The sequence below is a fragment of the Larimichthys crocea genome, chromosome XVIII (assembly GCF_000972845.2).
Source record: "Larimichthys crocea isolate SSNF chromosome XVIII, L_crocea_2.0, whole genome shotgun sequence".
NCBI classification, from domain to species: Eukaryota; Metazoa; Chordata; class Actinopteri; family Sciaenidae; genus Larimichthys; species Larimichthys crocea.
Window position 1 is genome coordinate 13715251 of NC_040028.1, and position 22917 is coordinate 13738167.

A 22917-nucleotide genomic window follows, 5' to 3' on the forward strand; every position below is an offset into this window, starting at 1 on the left:
AGCCTCACACTGACACAAATGTGAGGTATAAAATATGTGCACACATATTTGTGAAGTTAAATGGATGATCCGGATTTTGTGCGCTTCTCTGATCATATATAGACCTTTTTACTGCTGCATTTATTACTCATCTAACAACACTACAACAAACAATTAGGACAATCTAAACAGGAAATATTAAATCTGGCCTTTAAAATCATATTGGTTAAACCTACAAGCACACTGCGCTCTTCAATCTAATGAAAGTTATGTTCAATTAAGTCTTAAATGTACCTGCACAAGCAATTATGTAACACAGCTGCGCTCCCCTCCCCTCCCTGTGTTCCTCTCTAATGGGAACTCTCTCTAATGTTTAAGGGGTTCAAGTTGGGACAAAGCACTCAACTTCTTTTCCACCGCGTTCACAGTGAAACAGCTTGAAATGTTTTTTTTTTTTGTTTTTTTAATTTCTATAATTATTATTATTATGGTTAACAAAACACGACACGGTGCCAATTTTACATAATGCCTCTCACAGTACGTCTAATCTTCTGGCAGGGCAGAGTTGTTTTGAAAGCAACAAGACATTGATTGAAATCTATTTCAAATATGTTTCTCTGCTCTAATCAAAAGGTTTGCTTAAGTGCTTGTAGGTTAAAAACAACTTATTAAGCTGCTAAATTAAATGAGCCTTGTGAAAACCATCTGCCACTGTCTCAGTTGCTTTTATTTTCTGAATGAGAATGCAGTTGGGCGGAACTTTGTGTGTTCAGTCTGAAAACCATAAAACAAAGCTGGAAAGCTATAAATGCAACCGATGTATCAGGATGTAATCAGGGTACATATGCTGTCCTATTTATAGACCTGAAGGGGAAGTGACGAGTTTTCCCCGTCAGTTAATTTATGAAATATAAATCAAGTTAATAGTGTTGAACAGTCATGGTTTTCAGTGATTTCCCTGAGGCGAAAATTATGTTTTACGCACAACTTGACACGCAGATTCGCCAGGATTGTTTTGTGATTTGTTCTCGTGAGAGAAACCAACGTCCATTTTTGTTTTGATTTGTTGTCATTCACTGACTCAGCAGCAAAAGCAGCCACAGCAGCAGCAGCAGCAGCAGCAGCAGCAGCAGCCGTAGTGGAAAAGATGATTATGGTTTATAATCAGGAGCTTTTCTGGTGTAATGGAGTGCCTACAAAGAACGATAAAGCACTGAAGTGGATCCAGAGCCTGAGGGGACATATCCTACCAACAAACAAGCCAGCAGGCCTGGCAGCCAGCCTACCAATGGCCATCTCACATCTGCATGTAAGCTGTGCACACAGCCCTGTTGGCCTGCTCCTCACATAAATGCATCATTGATTGCCATTTGGTAAGCCATTAATCCGTGTAAATGGATTCTAGAATGAGGACCATTCAAAAAAAAAAAAAAAAAGAGGAAAAAAAACAAACAAACATGCAATTTAAAGTAATCCTTTCAGAGCAGAGACAGAAAGATTCAGGCTTTAAGTAGTGGCCCAGGGGCACAAGTCTGGACTAAATGGATCACAGTGCAAGCATGGCTAGCACGATGTGCAGTAAACAAGGAAGGAAAACAGGTAAAAACCTATACAGTAGAGATAACTTACCTCATCTGATCCTGAGCCAAAGATAAGAAGGTCAAAGGGGATCGCCGCCACCATGTCTATAAGGAACCAGCCTTTAAAGTAATGGATTGCTATCTTAGCTGGATCGCTGACCACCTCCTCGTTCTGGTTCACGTAAGTGGTCCTGAAGTTTATGAGGATGTCAATGATGAACATGATGTCCACCATTAAATCCACTACATTGAGAGGGCTGCAGGAGTATCCACATTCACGCCTCTTCTGCTCCCCTTGGTCATTGAGAAGAAAAGCAGCAGAGTAAGGGGTGAGGATTGCTGTGTAGATGACCAACAGCAGGATTAGCCAGTCCCACACAGCTTTGAAGGGGCTGTAGTGGAGGATGGTGAACTTGTCGATGCGCGCTGTCTGGAGTTTATACTCTGGTAGCACATCAGCTCCAAGTGACAGGACCTGAAGGAGTATTAAGAGAGGGTCAGAGCAGTAAGGGAAACCACCTGATTACACCACTTGATGTGCGCTTAAAAACTCTTCAGTGATGATGAAAACTTTTTCTGCCATCTGTCTAAATTTATAATGCCGGTGTTTCCCTTTGTGGTACAAAGAATCTGTTTGCTGATCATCCTTCTGACAGTTTGATCAAAGACACCTTGATGTACTTAATTTTTATGGTAATTACCGCTGAAGCTCACTAGGAAATTTAGCTTACAGACTTCAAGGACTGATTTGACAGCAGTGGTGACACTAATGTGAGTGCTTTACAGTCAAACAGTATTAAGTAAAGGCAGCCACTCTAGTATGACAAGTAGATTGCCTATGACCTGGCACCATGAATAATGTGACTGCAACTGACTCGTTCCACATTTGCAAGAGGTACACTCTGTACTTAAAAAAAACTGTAAGCACTTTACTGTGCAGGTGATAAATTGGAGAAAAAGTGTATAATGATATTTAATTACAGATATTTTGGGTGAGTAAACACTGGTTTTAATTGCCCCACATGAATAAACTCACTAAATTATTCAGTGTGTGCTCCTGAAGGCCAAGCTGTCCCCTGTTGCTGGCTTAATAAGCAGTGGCAGACAAAGAGAGAGGGCTCTCTTATGGCAGAAAATAGTGCAGAAGTGAGGATGAGGGCAGCAGGTCCTTCTCTTCATTTCAGCACATTCCTCTATCTTCAACACATGAATTATAGATTTGTCCATGCTAGCAGTCAGAAAGTAGATGCAGTGTTCACGTCTCAGTGGTGTCTCCAAACTAAAGTGAGCAGGGAGGGAGATCATTTAATCATGACGATAGTTTGCCTTAATTTATGAATGAGAAAGCTCTGTTGAAAGAAGTTTGAATATAAGGTTTCCTGGCCTCTGTTGTCCCTAACGTTGACGTACAAGTACTACGTACACGCAGTATTGTTTTTCCGTTGTAGTGTGACCTACAAACAGTTTTAAAAATTTGCTCTCCGTGGCAGTTTATACCCAGAGAATAAAAGAAATGTTAGTTTACAGAATGATTCAAGTTTATATCGGCTATCTAATCAAAGATGAATCATGGGTGATCATTAATCAAATGTTGCAATGAATGCCTGTACTCTCAGCCGCCCTTGGCAAGCTGGCATCAGCTGTGCTGCTAGTCTTGTCAGCAGGGAATTCTGCCACCAGGTAGCCCTTGTTTCAGCCATATGACAGGAAGTGTTGGTCCTGCTGCATTGTCCTTGAGCAAGAAACTAGATCCCCGCTAGAATGAACCTGCATTTGGGCTTGCAAGTAAAAAGATTTTAAGGAGGATCAGTGGAGTGTCATTGTTCTCTCTTTCAGAAACATTGACCCTGACAAGTAGGAAGTTTAACCCTTTTTTTCAACATCATTCCCCACTTTCTGTGCAATTAAGAATTCTCAACTATCCCTTCATTCTTGTGCTGTGTATCAGTGTATCACACTATCCCACAACTCTCATTGATGGCACCTTTTATTGAGAAGTATTTTAAAATGACCCACTGCAGACGCTACAGGATGACGGGCTACTAGCAAAGACATGGTTTATATGGTTCAGAATAAGCAACACCGAACAAAGTTGAACTTCCTGGCTCACCTGTGTGACTTTTTCTGTGACGTTGTGAGTTCTGTCTTTGACCTTTGGTGCTATGATGGCCGTCTCGGATGTTGGCGGAGAGTGAGTCTTCTTATCAGTCCCCTCAGAGAAGTTGAGTGCAATCAGAGGGATCTTGTTGATGGTGCTATACTTGTTGATATTGGAATCAGAGGTAGAGCCGAGCAGGCTGGACTTCACGTGATTATAAGGGGCTGGTGGTTTAGAGCAAATAGCGGGCATGTTAGCACCGATTTCAACTGTATCCATTGACATGAGTTGAAAGCTTAGCTTAAGAACTAAAGCACATAATATAATAATGATGTCGGTTTTTGGTTCTGCAAGCATGGACTTATAGGAACGCTTCACTGACTTTAAAACAAAGGAATCTACTACAGTTCAGCCGGATTATGTTGTTGAAAATTGAGTCGGGTACTGAGAACTGTACTTGGCTGCAAATTACAACCAATTAGAAATTCAGAGGAACTGGTGATTTATTTAAAAACACAAACCTTTCAGTTTTTTTTTCAATGTTCCTCAAAGCAAAGTTTTGACCTATGGCACTTCTTTTTTCATCACTGGTTACACATGCATCAACGCACATGTGTTAACAGTATGGTGGACTGGAGCAAGTGCATCTCTTGCTAAAATCATTTTATAGGAAATGTGTCTCTGTGACCTGAACACAATTTTAGTATATAGACAGCAAATAACTACTACACTATCATACACAAGCATACATTCATGCAGGTTGATCTAAAAGCAATGCTTTGATTAGTATATGATGAGAGCAGATATGAGCCTTATATTATCACATTATATGACTGCTGATGTGACTATAATCACCACATCGGTGTGAGTATACAACCATTACACGTAACCTAGTTAAGTGCAGTAATCCCTCTCAACCCGTCCACCAAAAGTGGATCTGTGAAGAGCATTTATGCTGATTGCCTTTTTTGAAAGTCATGCTCCAAAACAAGCAGTGAAATCATGGGCAGAAATACATGATTACCTCTGACATGGCTACCATTGTCTAAAGGCAGCATTTTGTGGACAGGGCAAATAAAGAAAGAAACATTTTAATACAACTATAAACATTGAAGAACAGATGAGAAGAGCAAAGATAAAGTAAAGTTAATTAAACATAACTTTTGATGACCAAATCTGTGTGCATTGCGTTTGCTGACCCCGGTGTTAACATTCGTCTGAATTCTAATGCAAACTAAACCATAATGTGATTGTTGGGCTGTAGCACTGTAGGCCTATTGTAATACATACCTTCACTTGTATGACGATCCCTGAAAGTGGAATTGGAGTAGCCTTCAATTTCATGGACGGATGACGCCCGCCTCATGCTATTGATGCTGCCTCTGGGGAAGGTGTTCGACAGGGTGGTGGTGGTCTGGTGCAGCTCTGTCTGGTACAGCTTCTCCCAGGGGAGTTTAGGGGACGAATGGTCAACTGGTTCAGGACCGATGCTAGCTTGGGATGAGTGGTGGCTAGAGCATATGAGGCCATGCGTGTCATTGGCCTCAATGGGACTGCAAAGGCTCTTAGTGGGTGAGGGGAAGTTCTGCAGGGCCACCGAATCCTCATTCTCTTTGGGTGAGTCCACCATCACAGCATCTGGGTCCTCTTGTGGAAGAGATTGCTTGTTGGTATTCATTAGGCTCAAAGCGGCCTGGCGGAAGCGAAAGAATCTGCTCCTCCCTAGAAAATGGGGAAAAATTGAGAAGCATCGTCATGTTTTTTTTCGGACTCAAAAATCCAAAACTTCCAAGTAACTAACCCTAATCCTAGATTAATTTACTACTGACTGTATGATAATGTATTATTATATCAGTTTTACCTTGTAATATTGATCATTGGTCATTTTTTGTTTTTTTTGGTACTACATTGGTAAAACGAAAAAGTATATAGTGGCCCATCATGGAAAAAAGTCTGCTAATAAATAGACTGTAATTGTCCCCAGGCAAACATGGCACAGAAATTATTATAATGAAGCGTCAATATTTTATTAACAAAGCTGTGTTTAACAGAACATTACATGCCCTAATGTTAAATATTGTCTGTGTTAGGAAATCAGTGAACTAAACCATGAAAATGAAGACAAATTAAAAAGATCTGGTTTGGCCACATTGCAACATATCTCCTTTCAGTGCCCATGAGAATGAGAAAGAGCAGACTGCACAGTTGCTTTATTTTGCCTCAATGATTTGAGACAGGAAGGCAATTTTTTAGCCACATTTTCAGAATGGACTCAGTAGCAAATGTTAACGACCTCCAGGGACAGAGCGAAAGTTTTGGATCATTAACAATAGAATAGAGGGTGAAAGCGAACCTTGCCTCACTCATGAGGCACCCATCTTTCAGCACCCTCCTTACATAACGTCACATGCCATCTGTTTCCATTCCCTGGCCAAATGTGCTGATGTTACAACTATAGCAGCTTACAATAGAGCCGTGACACTCAACAAGTTTCCTGGAGAGGAACCTAATGATATCCTGAGCTGAGATATGGACAACCTTTCTGTCTGTTCTCCGCAGGGAGAGATTGCGTCATCTGTGCTGTTGCGCTGGCTAAATGCTTATGTAATACCTATATGACATATTTTAGTAGTCGACCTCACAACAGTCAAGTAAGATTGTAACTAGAGTGCCTAAAGTAAAATGTCATTGTTGTGGTGTATAAATGATCACAACTGACTTAATCACCAGCACACATACATTACTAAAAATATATTATGGTAATACACAGATAAGTTATACATTATCCAGTACTATAAAGCTTTAAATATCCATATTTGACTTCACTTTTTCAGTTGGAATAAAATGAATCTTACCAGATACCTCCAACACAGACATTTCCATTAGGTGTTTATTGCTAATTAGTAAATATTAGTATGCCAAAATGTTCAAATAAAATGGTAAACATGGTCAACATTATACATGCTAAACATCAGCATGTTAGAGCATGTTAACATGTGATGTTAGCATTTGTTAACCACAACTTTAGCTTCACAAAACTTGAATTTCTCAACCTGTAAAGTGAGTAAACAGTAGTCTGAACAACCAGACATGACATTACTCATTCAGGAAGCTTCATAGATTCTATTGATTCGTCGGGTGTCTGAGCATTTTAAACATCTTGGTTTTTCCACACCTCGTTGTCACATGAGGGTCATGTGAGATTTATCAGTTACATGTATGTAAAGAGATTAGCAGCCCGCGAGGGAATATCAAGGTGACATTGAAGGCTGCTGATAAGAGGTGATGCAGCAGACCATCCTTTGTTCAAGGCTGTTCCAATTTAAGATGGATTGCACCTCCATCAAACTTTTTTCCTTCTGTTTCACATTGGTTTCTCAAAGGAGTGTCCCTTATTGATGTTCATACATAGATAGACTGCTGAGACTTGACCTGAACAGTTATCCCTCCAATATTAGATCATATTGGGTTTGTTCACCGGTTGTTTTGTCTCACTGACGTATGGGTCTTGGTTTATGGTCATTAAAGTGGACAGGTATCTGCCTTTGTGTGCTGTTGTTGTTGCTGCTCTGGAGTCTTGCTGCTATTTCACACGTTGATTCAGGGGACGCTGATGACTCACACACACTGTCATAAGATCTTAACAGCTCAGATGTGGCCTGAAGTGTGTGACTTTTAAGTGTGATTAATCGAGAGGTTCACCTACTTAGGACTTCCTACTAGTGAGTAGACTGATTAAATCTCTTGGTTCACGTCGAGCAGTTGTCTACGGTTAAATATTATTAAATAACCTATTACCTGGATGACTGAGAGGGGGGCTGATTTCCTCTAGTGCTGAAAGAAACATGTTGACCTATCCTCACCAAAATATGTTTATTCTTGTTACTGGGATGGTTTACAGCTGAGGGTGAAGAGTTGAGGATGAGGACCAGTACTGTTTGTACTCTTGGTGGATTATCGCCCTTTGAACTGTATGCAAGTTGCTGCTTCAAGGAAAAGAGTTGAAGTATCTTGGGGTCTTGATCACAAGTGAGGGTAAGATAACATTGATGCAACATAAGCAGGGTTACGGACTTTGTATCTTATTATTATATTATATTATTATAAAAGTAGAGCAGAGCCTGAAGAGGAAATTCTTGATTTACCAGTTGATTTATGTTCCAGATCCTTGATCAGCTATGCTCATGAGCTGTGGGAATTATTTTAGGCAATGAGATTGTGGATACAAGCACATGGATGGGTGTTTGGGTTCATCCTCTCCATATGAAGAGGAAAGAAGTCTGTGTGGACCTGTTGATCCTTTATATTTAAAAAAATGTAGCTTGACTGGGCCTCTAATTTGAAAATTTGTTCAATTTTATAGACAAGATTGCAAATTCAGATTTGTATATTTACTCCGCAACTTAAAAGTGGAGCCAGTGTTCAGTTTGTCCGACATCTATTGACATAAAAGGCTCATTTTAGGGTAACAAAACTCAAATATTATTATTTTCAAGTGATTATACGCCATTGAAAACATAGTTAAGCATTTAATATTCCATTTATATCATATTCTGTAATCTTTCACCCTGAACCTTTGAAGAATTCAAAGAGAATAGTGATGGGGAACCTTTACAATCAAAGTCTTACTGTATTGTACAATGTATGTTATGCACCCAGTTGTGGATGCAAGAGTAAAACAAAAGTCTCTGTGCACTGAGCAGTGTATCTTTTTCGCAGGGTAATTTCTAACTATTGTCTCTGGTTGCCTTGAAGGCATGTTGAGGTTGCTGAATGGGGTGTTCTAGATGGCAGCTCAGGGAAAAAGGGATTACTCTCTTCCAGGCTCAATATTGTGCTAGTTGACACCTGCAGGCTTATTGCCTGCTGTCAGCACCAGATCATAATTAGCCCCCCAATGTCCAAAAATCACTTTTCACAGGCTGCTACACTCGAATATATGGCCAGGCTATTTGGAAATGTTCTCACTGATAATTTCAGGTTAAAAAAAAAAGCAGTGACTGTCAAGGTTCTTCCTCTGCCAGTGAGACAATTCTGTCATTCTGGTTTAAAGGCCTGATATTGTAATTTGTAAGAGTTGCTGCATCTAGTTATGGTCTGCATGCTGTTAATGTAATGTATTTGTGATACAGATATTAAAAAATACAGAACACGTGGTGTGTAACAGTCACTATTTGCACATAATATAGTCTGACACCATGCAGCTTCATGACAAAATTGTTATCATCAGTGTTTAAACCCTCATTTAAGTAAGTAAACATAAAATTATATGATTATGCCTTGGTGTTACCTAAGCACAAAGACAAAAACAGTGGTAAGGTCATACTTTAAGTGTGATGTGTGCACGTAGTCAAGACTATTTGTAATGTAAAGTCACATCATATGTTTATCTGCCCCATCTACCCACAGATCCCCCCACTGAAGCGCTGTCACAAGCACTCAGCTCTGATTAACAATGCTAGCAACGGACACAGGCACTCACTCACACATGAACAGATAGGCACATGCGTGCGCATATGCACGCACTTAAAGCACACACACATATACAGACAATAACAGCACAAGCCGAATGCCAGTGCCTTGAAGGAATTCATGCTGAGTGAAGTGGATCGCTGAGCTCCGGTCAGAGAAGAGATGCTGAGTGCCTCCAATCAGAGAGGAGCTGGAATGTCTCATTGACATTTACACCTACTGACACACATCCAAATAAAAAATGAGGGTGCAGTGCATGTATGCATGTATGCATGCACTGTATACCTTCTCCCAGAAGACAAGGACGGTAAAGAATTAAACATATTTTTTACAAGTTATGATTACGTAAGCAGAGCACTCCAACTGTATTGTCCTGGCAAACTAAATAATGCAGACTTTTTGGGAAAAACAGGAGCTGGAAGCAAGAAGAAACATGACTGGAGAGTTACACTGAGCATGTCAGGAATCTAAATCTCTAGTGCTTAATTAGTGTCTAACAGATGTAGAGGGTTATTTTAATGAATTATCTCAATTACAGCACACTTATACAACTGCCCTTTGTCAAAAGAGCGAGGGATTAGCTGTTTAAGGAATGGCGCCATCTCGGAAAATGTGCACAGGTTTCATTTGGAGGAAAAAAATGTGACAGATGCAATGCCGTGCATATTTCTTTGGTAGCCAGATTCTTTTTTAGCTCGAAAATACTGGCGTGAAATGACAGAATTTAATTTGTTCCATAGCAATGATTTTTTTTTTTTAGGTACTTCTATATCATAGTAAGGAGAGAACAGCATGTTAAATACTCACTTTGATCTGACTTTGTAGGGGACGTTGGGCTTATCTTCTCCGTGGAGTTGTCGCTCTCCTCATCCAAGACGTAATCAAAATTCAAGATGAACATCATCACCACGCCGTCCTCATTTTTCACCGGGATTATGTGAATGTTGCACTGAAAGTCAGACCCTGAAAGAGAGACAAGGTGTCAATGCAATATCGTTATTTGACCCCAAAGTATAGAAAAAAATTAATCAAACAAGTCATTGTAGAGTTCTTGATTTCAGAATGATACATAGAAGGAAATCTAAAAATGACTAACACCTCCCTCTGGTTTCATATTAATGCTGGGAAAAAAGGAGGAGAAGTTGATCTGATTTAAAGGTCAATGCCTGCATGTCAGAACAAATGAAATAGTTGCGATAACACAAGTAAGCCCAGGGGTTAAACAAACTACATGTTTATATGTATGTTCATGTGAGTTGCATGTCGATTCGAGCCTGTATAGATGTATTGTGTTTCAATGAGCAATTCATTTCAGGCTTGCAGAAGTTGGATAAGTATGATGCAAGAGCCACGCTATGGTACAGGCATCAGGGTTTAGTAGAATAGATCAAACACGCAGGACAGATTACAGCCAATTTAGAGGATTGCAATGTGCTCATAGGAATAATGACTGGAGCAGAGAAAACAATCTGTGGCCTAAACTCGGTCTTTAGCCCAGAGCATTTCTCAATTTCTCAGCTGCATTGGTTATAGCTGTGTTAGTAAAAGCTACTGATGCCTGCAGGCAGAACTGCCCACCAACAAAACTTTCTAGTCTCTGGGCCCTAAAAAATAACAACACAATACCTACTCTATATATCACAGTGACCATCTCCGGTGAGCTCTGAATTTAATAACCAAAAAATCCACTTTATAAATATTCAAAAACTGATTTTTTTAGAGGTTATAACAATAATAGCAGTATTTCTTTCACCTGGACTACAAAATTAAAATGTCTGAGACTAAACGTCCCTTTGTCTCTCCACATAGGTCTTGTTGTGTTGCTCCTACTCACAGAGGACACATATTACCAGTGTTCACTGTAATCTCCGCAGGGCTCACAGACACCCTGCCAGTAGCATTCATTAGCAGTAGACTGACTAAATATAACAAGCTCGGTCTGCCTCAACATGCCAGAGTTTTGTTGGAAGGATTTCTGCATCAAAACTCCCAGAAGTAATGCAGCATTGTCACAGCTGACAGTATGATAATGTGATTTTAATACAACGGAAAACATCAGACATGTACAGTATTTGAGGGGACACGGGTAGAACTTTTTAAGCTGTACCAGGTGAATAATGGGAATAAATAGCACCGCTGCATACACTTGTGTCTGTGTGTGTGCGTGTGTGTGTGTGCTCTATGTGGATAAAAGGACCAGCGGGTGTGCACTCCACACCCATCTTGTCTGGTGTCATGGGTGCCTGGTTGTGTTATGTTGTAAAGTAGAAGAGCGGTGCTTAGAGAGCTTCTGTGAGTCCTTCCCCAGAAAATCCTCTTTTTCATAAAAAGCACTTTTCTGCAATTCCCAGAAAGCCTCCACTTAATACTACATAGTCCCTGCTATAAAAGGGAACATTTTTAGTTTTGACTTTTATGTGTTTGATCTAACAGTATGCTCATTTTTCATAGTGAAGGAGAAACTAAGTGAGCCAGTCAGATATTCAGTATCGACTTTTAATTATCTATTAAATCCCGCAGGAATTAAACTTGTTAGTGATGAATCCTTAAAAAAATGAATTCACTCCAAAGAATCTGCACTTATTGATGTTTTTTTTCTTCTTTTATTCAAAAGCGGACCCTGGAATGGTGACAGAAAATGAGAGAAGAGATTATAATTATCATTACGTTTCTAATGCCAGATTTCTAACCACATACTCTCGTTTTCTGATTAAAATGTGCAAATGGAGTCCAACAAATCCTTTTCTTCTTGTGACAGTTAATGAGAAAGTTATGTCCAAATACATTCAGGCAAACATCCACTTTTCTAATGAACCACTTAAGATAAGCAAATTATATGTATGTTACAGCATATGCTATTTATTTATTTATTTATTTATATACGAGTTCCTCATATGTCCTTAATAAAAAATAAATAAATAAAAAATTAGCCTTGTGTATTCTCAGTAAGACTATAAACCACTTCCCTGTCTGAAATACATGGCTCGAGCAGGGAGCCGTTTAGAGATGAAAAATATGTGAATTGAACATTTCTCCTCCTTATGATGCAGATGTCCGCTTTGCTCCATTGTTCATGCATGCGAGTAGACTTGATCTAAATGTCGCCCTGTCAAGGGTTTTCTACTGGGTTCTGAACAGAGCAATAACCTGTGCATTAAATATAGTATTATGGGTTCCCTGCAACATGGTTGCATGCTTACATGTAAATACATTCATAATCATAGTTTAAACAGAATATTTTAGACAACGTAAGCATTGTATGCAACAGAATTATCAGCCGACATTCACACATAATGTGAATGAAATACTGAATAAAAGCTCTAGAAAGATAGCAGTAATGCACCGAATATCTATACTTGGTAATTGCTAGTTGTTAACAGAGATCTAGTGCGCATTATATAAAACTAAGCTCTGTGCGGCCAAGATGGTAAATTCAGCAGAAACATTTCTGGGCTGCAGTTTACCTCACCAGATGGGAAAAACAATAGTTATGCTTAAAGGCTAAACCATGGGGGTCTCTTCTCATGTGGTCCCCTGCTGAATGTCACCCCCGCCGAAATAGATCAAAAGAAGTCTTCTTCATAGCATCTATGTTCTAATGATATGATCTGATGATATGTTCTTATCACTATTCGTAAAACCTTGCGCATTTGCCCACAGTGGTCTTGCCCTGGTGAGCAAGAGGAACTTTTTGTGAATAAAACAGGGAGAGCTTTTCTTTCCTTCACCCCAAATCAGCGGCAGTATAAGCCATGTGATCAGCAGAGCTACTCATGACCTGAAGAAAGACGGCCTCTGTCATTGATCGGGAACAACTGTGTTATTCATCTTCTTCATGACTTCCAACAAAGGTCAACACCCGACTGAAGGTATTTTGGTGGGGGAAGTGATTTGAACCCAAAGCTTTGATCAGATTTTCTCCCTCTTTGCGATTCTCCTTAGTCAACTAAACTTTATTCAACACTTACTGAAATCCATCCCATGATACAACAAACTGTCATATAAGATTATTATTTAACAGAACCCGCGGCATCTCTACATATGAAAGACTCATTGTAAGGTAACAAAAACAGAACTATTCTTATTTTAAGGTGATTATACACCACTGAAGATGTATTATGTAGATGTACCATATTCTCTATCTGAAAACTGAATTCAGATGGAGAGTTCCCACTTTCTAGATATGTGATGCGCCCCCCTGTTGACTAATAAATTGCCTTGGCAGACATGACTTCTCAGCTGAAGTGTCACGACAAACAGAGAAGCTGTGATCTTTTTCCAGATTCATTGGCAAATAAGTCTGGACTGGAGGGGAAAAACAACAACAAAACAGGATAAAAAAAAAAACAACATAAAATCAAATGTATGACTATGACCACAATATGCACTGGAGACATAAACCACCAAACCATTTTAGACACATTGAAGTTACTTTTTAGTATCCTCATGAAGTGTTTTGCATTCATTTTATTTGGTCTTATAATTTAGTTTTTTCCCCTCACGTCAGTTTAATAGTCTGACTAATAGCACGTTCTCTATCTCATCTAAAGGCGTCAGTACACTTTAAACAAAGTGCCCCGTCGGGTCATCAAACAGCACCTGAAAGCACCTCAAAGCCTTCAAGAAGAATTCATTACGTCTCGTCCCTCACCATGATGGCAGGCTTTTCACGGCACCTTTTGAGTGTTGCTTTTTTTGAACAGGTAGGCAACAGTTCATACGAGGTAGTTGGTAACAAGCATACCCGACCTTTATGATGGCTGAGAGAACTCAATGCACTGCAGTGTAGGAGCATAAGAAAATGAAAAAAACATATTCACTTTGACAATGTGTACATCACATTAACAAACACTGTAACAGCTCTTGCTCTTGGACAGTGGCAAATAAAGACAAATAGGAAACACATTCACCAATTCGACAAAACATACATGGTGTATAGGACAATGCAGAACTGAGTTTCCCGGGGCCCGCTAATCAATATGTAATTAGAAAAAAGCAAATTAAAAGCCAATATTTCCAGTAATATCAGAATTGTGCAAGCACAATGTTACTGTAAAACTAAAATATGAATATATATATTTCATTATCAACTCACTATCCAACATCAAATCACACTTCCAGGCATGTTCAACTCTTTTTAGCATCCCTGTGAGCTTGTTTTGTGTTGTAACTTGGTTTTTTTGTATGTGCAGATTTCTAAAGATTATTTATCTTTATATTGGTGAATGCGTCTCTCCTTCACCTTTACATTTGACATGATGAACTCAAGTAAATGAGTGCAAACGAGCTGTAGTGTACAGTATTTGTGCTCCTGGAGACTGCTGACCATTTGGGTTTCAAGGCTATCCAACCTTACCATTCTCCTGCAACACTCAACTAAGCACAACGTAACTGTCCAAACATGGCCGTAGCTGCTAGACATGGTTAACATCAGTGACAGTGAGAGCAGTTTGTACCAGTGAGTGTCCATTAATTCCCTGACCTTTATACAGCGCGCTTCCCTGCTAGCCAAGAAATGTTATTTACACCTGCTTGAATGAATGGACAGTGTATTAAGACTAGCTCCCTATTCATGATGGAAATTTCATTACTCTAGATTCTATTTCCATCATCAATTATTAAAACATTGCTGCTTAATCACGCGATCCTTGGCCACTGTTACAATGATGACTCACAGGTCAAACAGTCATAGAGAAACTGGAAAATGTCTTAAATATGCACACATACAGTATGTGTACACGTTTTTTAAAGTCTTATTTTAAAAAGAGAAGCTATTTCTGCTGCTCAAATCTGATGTATTGAGGCTTCATATTAATCTGCTTAAAGCTTATCTACTTTAGGGAGAAACAAAAAGTAATATTGTTGAGCGCTGATTTTATGTTTGTATCTTTCTACTATCCACAACTGCAGCTTTTAAACAGTACAGCCGCAGACTACTGCCTGGTAGTAACTCTTGTATAATGAAATCTGACATGTTTTTCGTTTAGGGCTATTCTGCTTAAGCCAATCCACAACGTTACTGGGGCATAGCCAATCGGGACTAGGGCATGTAGGGAGAGGCCATGCAAACTAACCCTTTGTTTAGAGTCCCTAAGCCTTGTGGCAATATCTCGCCTGAGTGAGACCAATGTAAGCTACACAGCCTGGCCTAATTTCATCTTCAATCAGTGTCTCCGAAGCCATCAGGGATAACTAGCAGCTCGGGCTCAAACTACATTTCATTTGCGTTTATCGATTTATGATATTTTGCTCTGCTATCTTTTTTTTTTTTTTTTTGGTTTGTTTTTTTCCTGTTTAATTTAACACAAATAATGTTGGACTGAATGCAATGGGTGGTAAAAAATAGAGTTAGCATACAATAAGTGACTAAGAGAAAAACACAGATGGTATGAAGAGAAATATTAGATTACCACCTCCAGTATAAGCAACCCATGAGATAAAAATAGGATGTAGATGAGCATTCCTGTATTGTTATAGTGTTCAAAGATCAATCCACCTCTCCACCAATAAACGTGTTCCATGTTGTAATTACGGACAGCAATGGAATACACCATCCATTATCTAATAAATATGCAAATTTCCCTGTAATGATGATGATATTAATCTCTTCTCTTTCAGATGGAAAGTCCCACCCACCCTGCGCTTTTTTAATTTGTTACAAATTGACAAGTTGATTTCACAAATGAAACCTGATGAGCAAAGCTCTGTGTGCGTTTCACCTCATACTGCGGGACACCAAAGAGGGCTGAACGCGATGAAATATGGATAGGCTCATTTGGAGGGTAGTCATCCAAGTGTCCTGCAGCACACCTTGTGCACTGTAGGCGCTCTGCAAACCCCCTCCCCCCCTCCGTCCCCTCGCTCTGCTTGGTCCCCTGCCACTAAACCCTCAGCGGGGGTACACGGTCCTTGAGTCTCCTATGTGGGGAGTCACCTATGAAACCCTGCACCTACGCATACCACATGTCCCGGATCATTCTGCTTAGCTAAGCTGCCACTGTTATGTAGCCATTATCCATTTAACTTCTCTCTGCATGGTGTCAGCTTCCTTTTGTTAACACTCATTCAGGTACAAAGTATTATTACACCCCGTGGAATAGGATAGCTTTACAAAGCCATCAAGGGAAAGCATTTACCTCATTGATTATGTACCGTCGTTGGTGGAAGACTGCGTGTGTGGTATCTCCTCTCACAACCCGTCTTGCTTGCTCACATAGAGGGGAACACAAAAATGAGAAAAACGAAAAAAAAGGCCCCTCTGCTGAAGGCCATCGCTGTTTTCCCGTGGTCCCCTTTGTTCCACTACTTTTAATTTCGAAGCATACGCATAAGCAGCTTAACTTTTTGCCTTTTTTAGTGAAAAGAGCCAGAGCTTTGTTGCTCCTGATGTCACATGGCTTCCTTACTCAAATCCTGATCTTACTTTTTTAAAGATTTCCCCACTGCAGTTAATGACGGGTGAGCCAAAACAAACTACAATATGGCGCATATCGCGATCCCGCTGAACACAGGGCACGAGAATATTTAGAGTGAAAAGTGAGGGAGAAAAAGAAAGAGGGACTACTGGTTACGTATCTGAGCTAATGCTGGTTTATTTGCCTTTCTTTCATAACATGCCGGTGTGACGTCTGGCAGGTGCGTAGAAAATGGAGGGGTTTAATACAAAGGATTAACTGATTTACATGACGACTGATGACTTGAAACAGTTAGGAGAGGAGACAGTGAATGCATCCACTTTGCACCCATTAGCTTCAATATGAGGAGCGACTCGAATCAATATGGCCATCGCTCTCAAGGATGTCATGAATCTTTCATTCCCCTATAGCAATGTGGATTGTGTCCTCCATACCAGTTTAATGCATTTACTCTGTAAGCTGCTCATTCCCAGTCACCGCACTGACAGCCCTGACATCTTTATTCATGAGCACACGCGCTCGCTGTAAATTCCTCTGAGGAGTATTAAGAGTTGTGTCTTCAAGCCGTGATGCACACCGGGGAGGATTGTGAAGAGACAGAGAGCGATGATTATGTTGGAAGGTTTTCTGTGGCTCTCATCCGCCGCGTTTCAAACATTGCACAGGCGCGCGGTGTTTTTCGATGGAGTACAGCGCATGCACGTAAGATGGAAGTTAAAATCCTCCTTGTCAAATAGCAAGCTGTTCTTGCTCTCACAAACAGACCCTAGAGTGTTTTGTGTAATTGTCTTGCAGGTTTCTGAGACAATCTATTTTAACAGTGTTGCAGCTGGCTCTTGGTTTCTTCCTGATTAGCAAAAAAAACAGGACCAAAAAAACAAAACAGTCTCAGCTGATGGCTGCTGATGGTAGATTAAACATGTATCCATGGCCTAGAATCTAATCAAACTCATAATTAAAAATTAAAGCCCTGGCTCCTTATGATTAAATAAAACATTGCATCTCTTTTTTTCCCCAGACTTCTCATACACTGCTGTTTGAACATGCCTCAGAAGTTACCACGGAGTAAAGAATATGAGTTCAAAGCAACAATATCACACACAGATGTTGGCCTCTGTGCTGGCACAACAAGAAGAAGAAGCTCAGTACTTTGGGATTGACTTTGTACAGCTATGTCATGCTGACCATAAAAAGCTCATGTGAGAGGATGGTGGTCAATCCGGGGATTTATGCCACTGAGCGGTAACATCGTATTAATTCTCTGAGTCAGGATTGCTGTCTCTGCAGTGCACCATTCATAGCAAGACTAGGATTGGCCAAAAATGAATGACAAACACTAGTCTAGCATTAAAAAGGAGATTTGTTTATGCAATGCTGGCAAAGCCGTAGCCTATCACATGACATGTATAGCAATTTTACAGATCAGCAGATTGGATCCACTGTCTACTAAAGCTGCGGTACACCTGTGCGGCAAACCACAACATGGCCAGATGAATGATGGATCTTCAAATAAACAGTGAGTGTGTTTTATTTGATAGGTGTTAAGCCAGAGTCAGAAAACGTACTGTACTTTACAGGACAGGAGGTACGCTCTGCCTCTCCCCCACCGTCTCTCACTCTGTCCATAAAAACTGTCTCATGTTCTCACCTGACATAGCACCTACTGTTTCATCCTATTTCTACATTAGATCCAAAACTAAGACATCGTTTTGGCAAGCAGACTTTCTTTTAATGTCACCCAGGCACATGACACTATGAATCAAAGCAGGTGCCAAAAAAACTCCACTGCTGTGTTTGTTCTGAATATTGTATCTGAAATCCTCTGTGATACATCCAAACACTAATAACTAATGTAATATAAATCCATGTTATCTTATCTTGGATCTGTAATCATCATCAATCAAGTTATCTGTATCTATTTGCTTTCACCAAGTACATGAATACCTCAGGTAGAAACTTGGCTCAGAAAGTTATTTCAGAGCTGAATGCCCTCACTGTGTCCCTCCATCAGGGGTAATGTCTCGGGCACATCTTGTAACTGACTCTGGCTGGTTAGTAACAAACTGACAGGCCACATTGTGGAGTGGACATAGTGATGAGCTGCAGGAGGTGCAGACCTGTCTTGGCACACGGGTATTGCTGTGACAGCTACACTTTTGTGCCAGGACACTGACTCACCATCCTTCCTGTAGTAGGTGATCTCCACCTTGCGCTCATCGGACCCGAGCACAGCCTGAGACACCTGGCTGATGGCCTCTTTGTCTGTCAGGTCACCGTGGAGGAAGTCACAGGTGCACGGCTTCTGCATGATGTCCGATCTCGAGAAGCCCGTCATCTCGCAGAAGCCATCGTTGCAGTATATGATCGCACAGTTCTCCACCCTGGCATTGGCTATCACAAATTTCCGGTCTGTATAGAAAGAAAACATGTGTATGTGTATGTGTACTGCCTGCTGTGGCACCTCTGACCTCAGAGGAAACACCAATATAGCCAGCAACAACAGCAATCAAGTGGATTCAGTTTTCAGTTAGTTTTTTTTTTGTAAAAATAAGCAGCCTACTGTGAGATTAAGAATTATTTATATATTAATTGCATAATATAAAAATGGTCACTCCATATATACACATTATATTTGATTCTTACACTACTAATAATATCAAACAACTCAACAAATTCAGTATTTTCTTTGTTTTCTTAAGAAAGAAAGTCCTAAAATGTTTTTTTTTAATGGAAAGAAACAATGTTACCACAGGATAAACTGAAATCTGAGCTGTATCTTTGTTAAATCATTGACTTTCTCTGGTAGCAGAAAACTGCACATCAAGAAGATACTTACTCTGACCCTCGAATTTCCGAATAATTAATCCAAGAAATGTGTTTTGTGGCGCAACGTGACCTCTTCTTACAGGCATATTTATAGAGAGAATATTCCACGATCTCCAGTTATAAAAAAAAAAAAAAGAAGAAGAAGCGCCTTTTACAAGTAAATCCCGAAGTTACAGATGTTGGCTCTTTGTGCTGATTCCTTTACCACAGACCATAGTCGACGCGAGCGCTCTCTTCTCCACTTTAAATGACCTTCCCACTTCGCCGAGGAGTTCCTGTTTGTGTGCCTGAGCATGCAAATGCCTCCTCGCCGAAACGCACGGAATCGGGGAGGATTGCTGGATTCACATTCAGTTCGCCGAGCATTTCGCTGCTGAGGATGGGTGCGATCCTGACGTCCTCTGTGTCGGTGGTGCGTTTGGGCGCATGCAGTGGACAGTGGTTGATATGCCAAAGGGAGTGACGTTGCTCCCAGGGGGCTTAGTTCCCTCCACCTCGGGTAAGGATAAGTCCCAGCCTTGAGCACTGACACCGAGCCATACAGGAATATGCGCTCATTCGGAATTTTATGCCCTATAATATACTGCACTGTATGAAAAAAAAAAAAATAAATCACAATGTACTTTCAGTGAAGAGTGACAAAGTACAGCATGTAGTGATTCTCCTCATGTGGGTTCACACTACAACCTGTACTCAAGTGAACATATTGAATTATTCTTTTTATTGAATCATTAAAGGAATAGTGCAATATTTTTTGGGGAAATGAACACATCACATTACAAAAAACACAAGTGTCTTATGGTTTTGCCGGGGGGGGGGGGGGTTACACTATGTGCTGGATTATTTCTTGTTGGAAACAGAGCCAGGCTGGCTGTTTCCCCCCATTTCTATTACTTATGCTAAGCTAAGTTAACTGGATGATGGACAAATATATCAATTTCCTCATTAACTCTCAGCAAAAAAGGCAAATACTAATCAAGAGCCACTTTCAAAGAAATGGAAAATTATTTTGATCAGATATTAATAGATATTTCACTGATCTAATACAGATATAAGAATACAGCTTATGCAAGTGCTCTTATTTTGAAGGCAAGACTGTGATAGCTCATACATAATGTGCAGAACATCATGTCCAGGTTTTTATGAATAAACTATTGCCTGTGACATTTACAGGTGAATTATTAACACAACCTCTTTTTTTTTTAAGTAATAGGTTAGTTTCTATTAAAAAATCTGTTCACATATCAGAAATGTATTTAGCTTGAACTGATGTTCGGATGCTGTGATTAAATGCCAGTGATGGCTCTGAGTGTTTTTGAAGAGCATCTCTGTGAACCCACTACACTCAGTTCAGATTGACCAAACACACTCATACACTGTTTCTACTTATTTTCACCTCAGACAGCCTTTTTCTCAGGACTGCGTGGGTGTGCATAGACTTCACCTGATTGTCCCTGACTCTCCTGTTAGTTTTGTACCATCTGTGAGGGCAGCACACACATTACAAAATCACACCTAACAAGTGTTAATATGTGTACTTTTGATGACCTCATATTGCTGATGACCCTGCTTTAACCCAAGCAGAGGTCTATTCAGTCAGAACAACGGAGAACAACTCATTTTGTTCATGCTGGGCCTCAAAGAACCAGCTCAGGTTTGACTGCTGTCAATGGTGCTGAAGAGGAGCATGAATTCAGGTGATAATGGAAATCCTGATTAGATTTATATTTGGCAGACGTGGGCTGAAATCTTACAGCACCAATCATATCTTTCTACAACCGTGTAGAAAAGAAAACATATGTTGAAAATCTAGTGAGCTCCTTAGGATTCAGGTGATTATACATTTGTTCTTTTGTGTGTTAACATGAATACTGGTTCTGCTGCTGATGTTCTTTTAGGATGACCTGTTCAGTTAATAATTGAACCTTGAGTTTAGTTTAAGGGGGTTCAGCCTTGATGTAACTGTAGAGTCTCCCATGTGAATCACATAAATCAGAAATCCAGTATTGAGAAGTGTTTTAGCCCAGCTTTGGGCCAGTATTCCCTGTGTATTTTAGTACTAGATTGGTCCACCAACTCCTGAGAAAAAAATATATAAAGTAGCTTTTATTGGCTTGGCTCGTTTCCCCAAAGTAAGCATTTGTTTACTTTTGGGTCCAACTAAGTGGAAGCATCAATTCAGTTTTCTGAGCTTGTGTTTTGTCCACAGTTTAATATGGGGTTTGCAGGGACAATCAGCCGAAAGCTGCACAGAGACTGAGCTGTTGATTCTCAGTAACACAAGCATGTCTAGGAACACTTCAAAATTATATAATAGGGTATACAGTCATTTGATTCAGGGCTAGAAATATCAAAAATTCACAATGGAAGTGCTATGCACAGTGTTTAAGTTGTAATAATTGCTGACAGGCACCCACTCCGTCATTTTACTAGAAGAATCAATCAACTTTGACAGCCACACTGTAGATAACCAGGTTTTTGGGTTTGTTTTCTCAACCTGTCAAAGTATTGGTCAAGTGCAGTTGGATTTAGTCGTCCAGTCCAATATAAAAAATCTCCCTCAAGGGGATTCATTATAATGTGTATAGTACACACCACCGTCTATCCTTAGACCCGCACAAAATAGCAAAATCTATTTATACCCGTGTAAAAAAAAAGGGAACATATTAAGGCATTTCTTGAGAAGTTTTTACACCACAACTTCAGTATACTCACTAGATACTACTCTAAGTATACTTTCTTGAGCTAAACTTTTTTCTAAATTAAGGCACATTTAAAGTTAGGAGTTAGTTATTTATGAAATCTTTGTGGATCCCACAAATTGGTGTATGTTTCCAAACAACTTTCCAGAAAAGTCAGCACAATTTGACTGAGACGCTGTCCATGGTCCTGCAATTTTCAGGACTACTCTGTATCCTGTGGGAGCTGCAGAAAAAGCTGGTATACTTCACTGATGTGCAATCGCCTGCTCGCAGTCACACAAACATAAACAAACATACACACACTTTCTCTCCAAGTCATTCTTTTTTTCTTTATCATTCATTTTTTTGTTTGTTTTTTATGAATGGGTGCATGTAAATAACAGTTCAGCTAATATTTTAGACTATACAGCCAACAGCCAGGTGGTGGAAAAATGAAAATGTATGCGTAATGCAAAACCTCACTTGAAACCTTGAAACATCTGTCCCAGTATTTCAGCTCGAGCTCATCATCCATCTGGCCGACTGAGACTGAGAGAAAGAACACATTGATTGAATTCAAAGTACAGACATGAATATCAGGAGGACTTGTGGCGTTCTTAGTATTTGACAAATTACCGCCTAATATGTGACGCGTTCAACTGGCAGTCCATATCATCATGTACTATATCAAAAAACTAACACTATTGTTCGATACTAACAATACATATACACCATAGCTAAAGTTATATTTTGTTTCCTTATAGTTTTTCTTCAGTTTTGTTGGCCTACATTTATAAGATTGGGACAAGGGCTTGTGCCAGCATCTGTTCTCTTGTTTTGCACTGCTCTGGGAAATAAAAGTTTAC

The 22917-nt window shown here is 39.9% G+C and overlaps 1 protein-coding gene across 2 annotated transcripts in view; it reads right to left on the minus strand.

Moving 5' to 3' along the window:
* The window catches only part of kcnh7 (potassium voltage-gated channel subfamily H member 7), a 34710-nt gene extending 14781 nt beyond the window's left edge, over positions 1-19929 (minus strand). The window contains exons 1-7 of one of the 2 annotated variants that reach the window (XM_019255181.2): positions 19381-19929; positions 18723-18953; positions 9937-10092; positions 4948-5379; positions 4682-4702; positions 3670-3881; positions 1609-2034 (exon numbers count right to left, since the gene is read on the minus strand). In XM_019255181.2, the coding sequence (XP_019110726.2) occupies positions 1609-2034; positions 3670-3881; positions 4682-4702; positions 4948-5379; positions 9937-10092; positions 18723-18953; positions 19381-19456 (1554 nt within the window). In that variant the 5' untranslated portion in view covers positions 19457-19929. The remainder of the gene's footprint in view (positions 1-1608; positions 2035-3669; positions 3882-4681; positions 4703-4947; positions 5380-9936; positions 10093-18722; positions 18954-19380) is intronic. The other variant, XM_019255182.2, reaches the window with a different exon arrangement.
* Positions 19930-22917: the final 2988 nt, after the last annotated feature.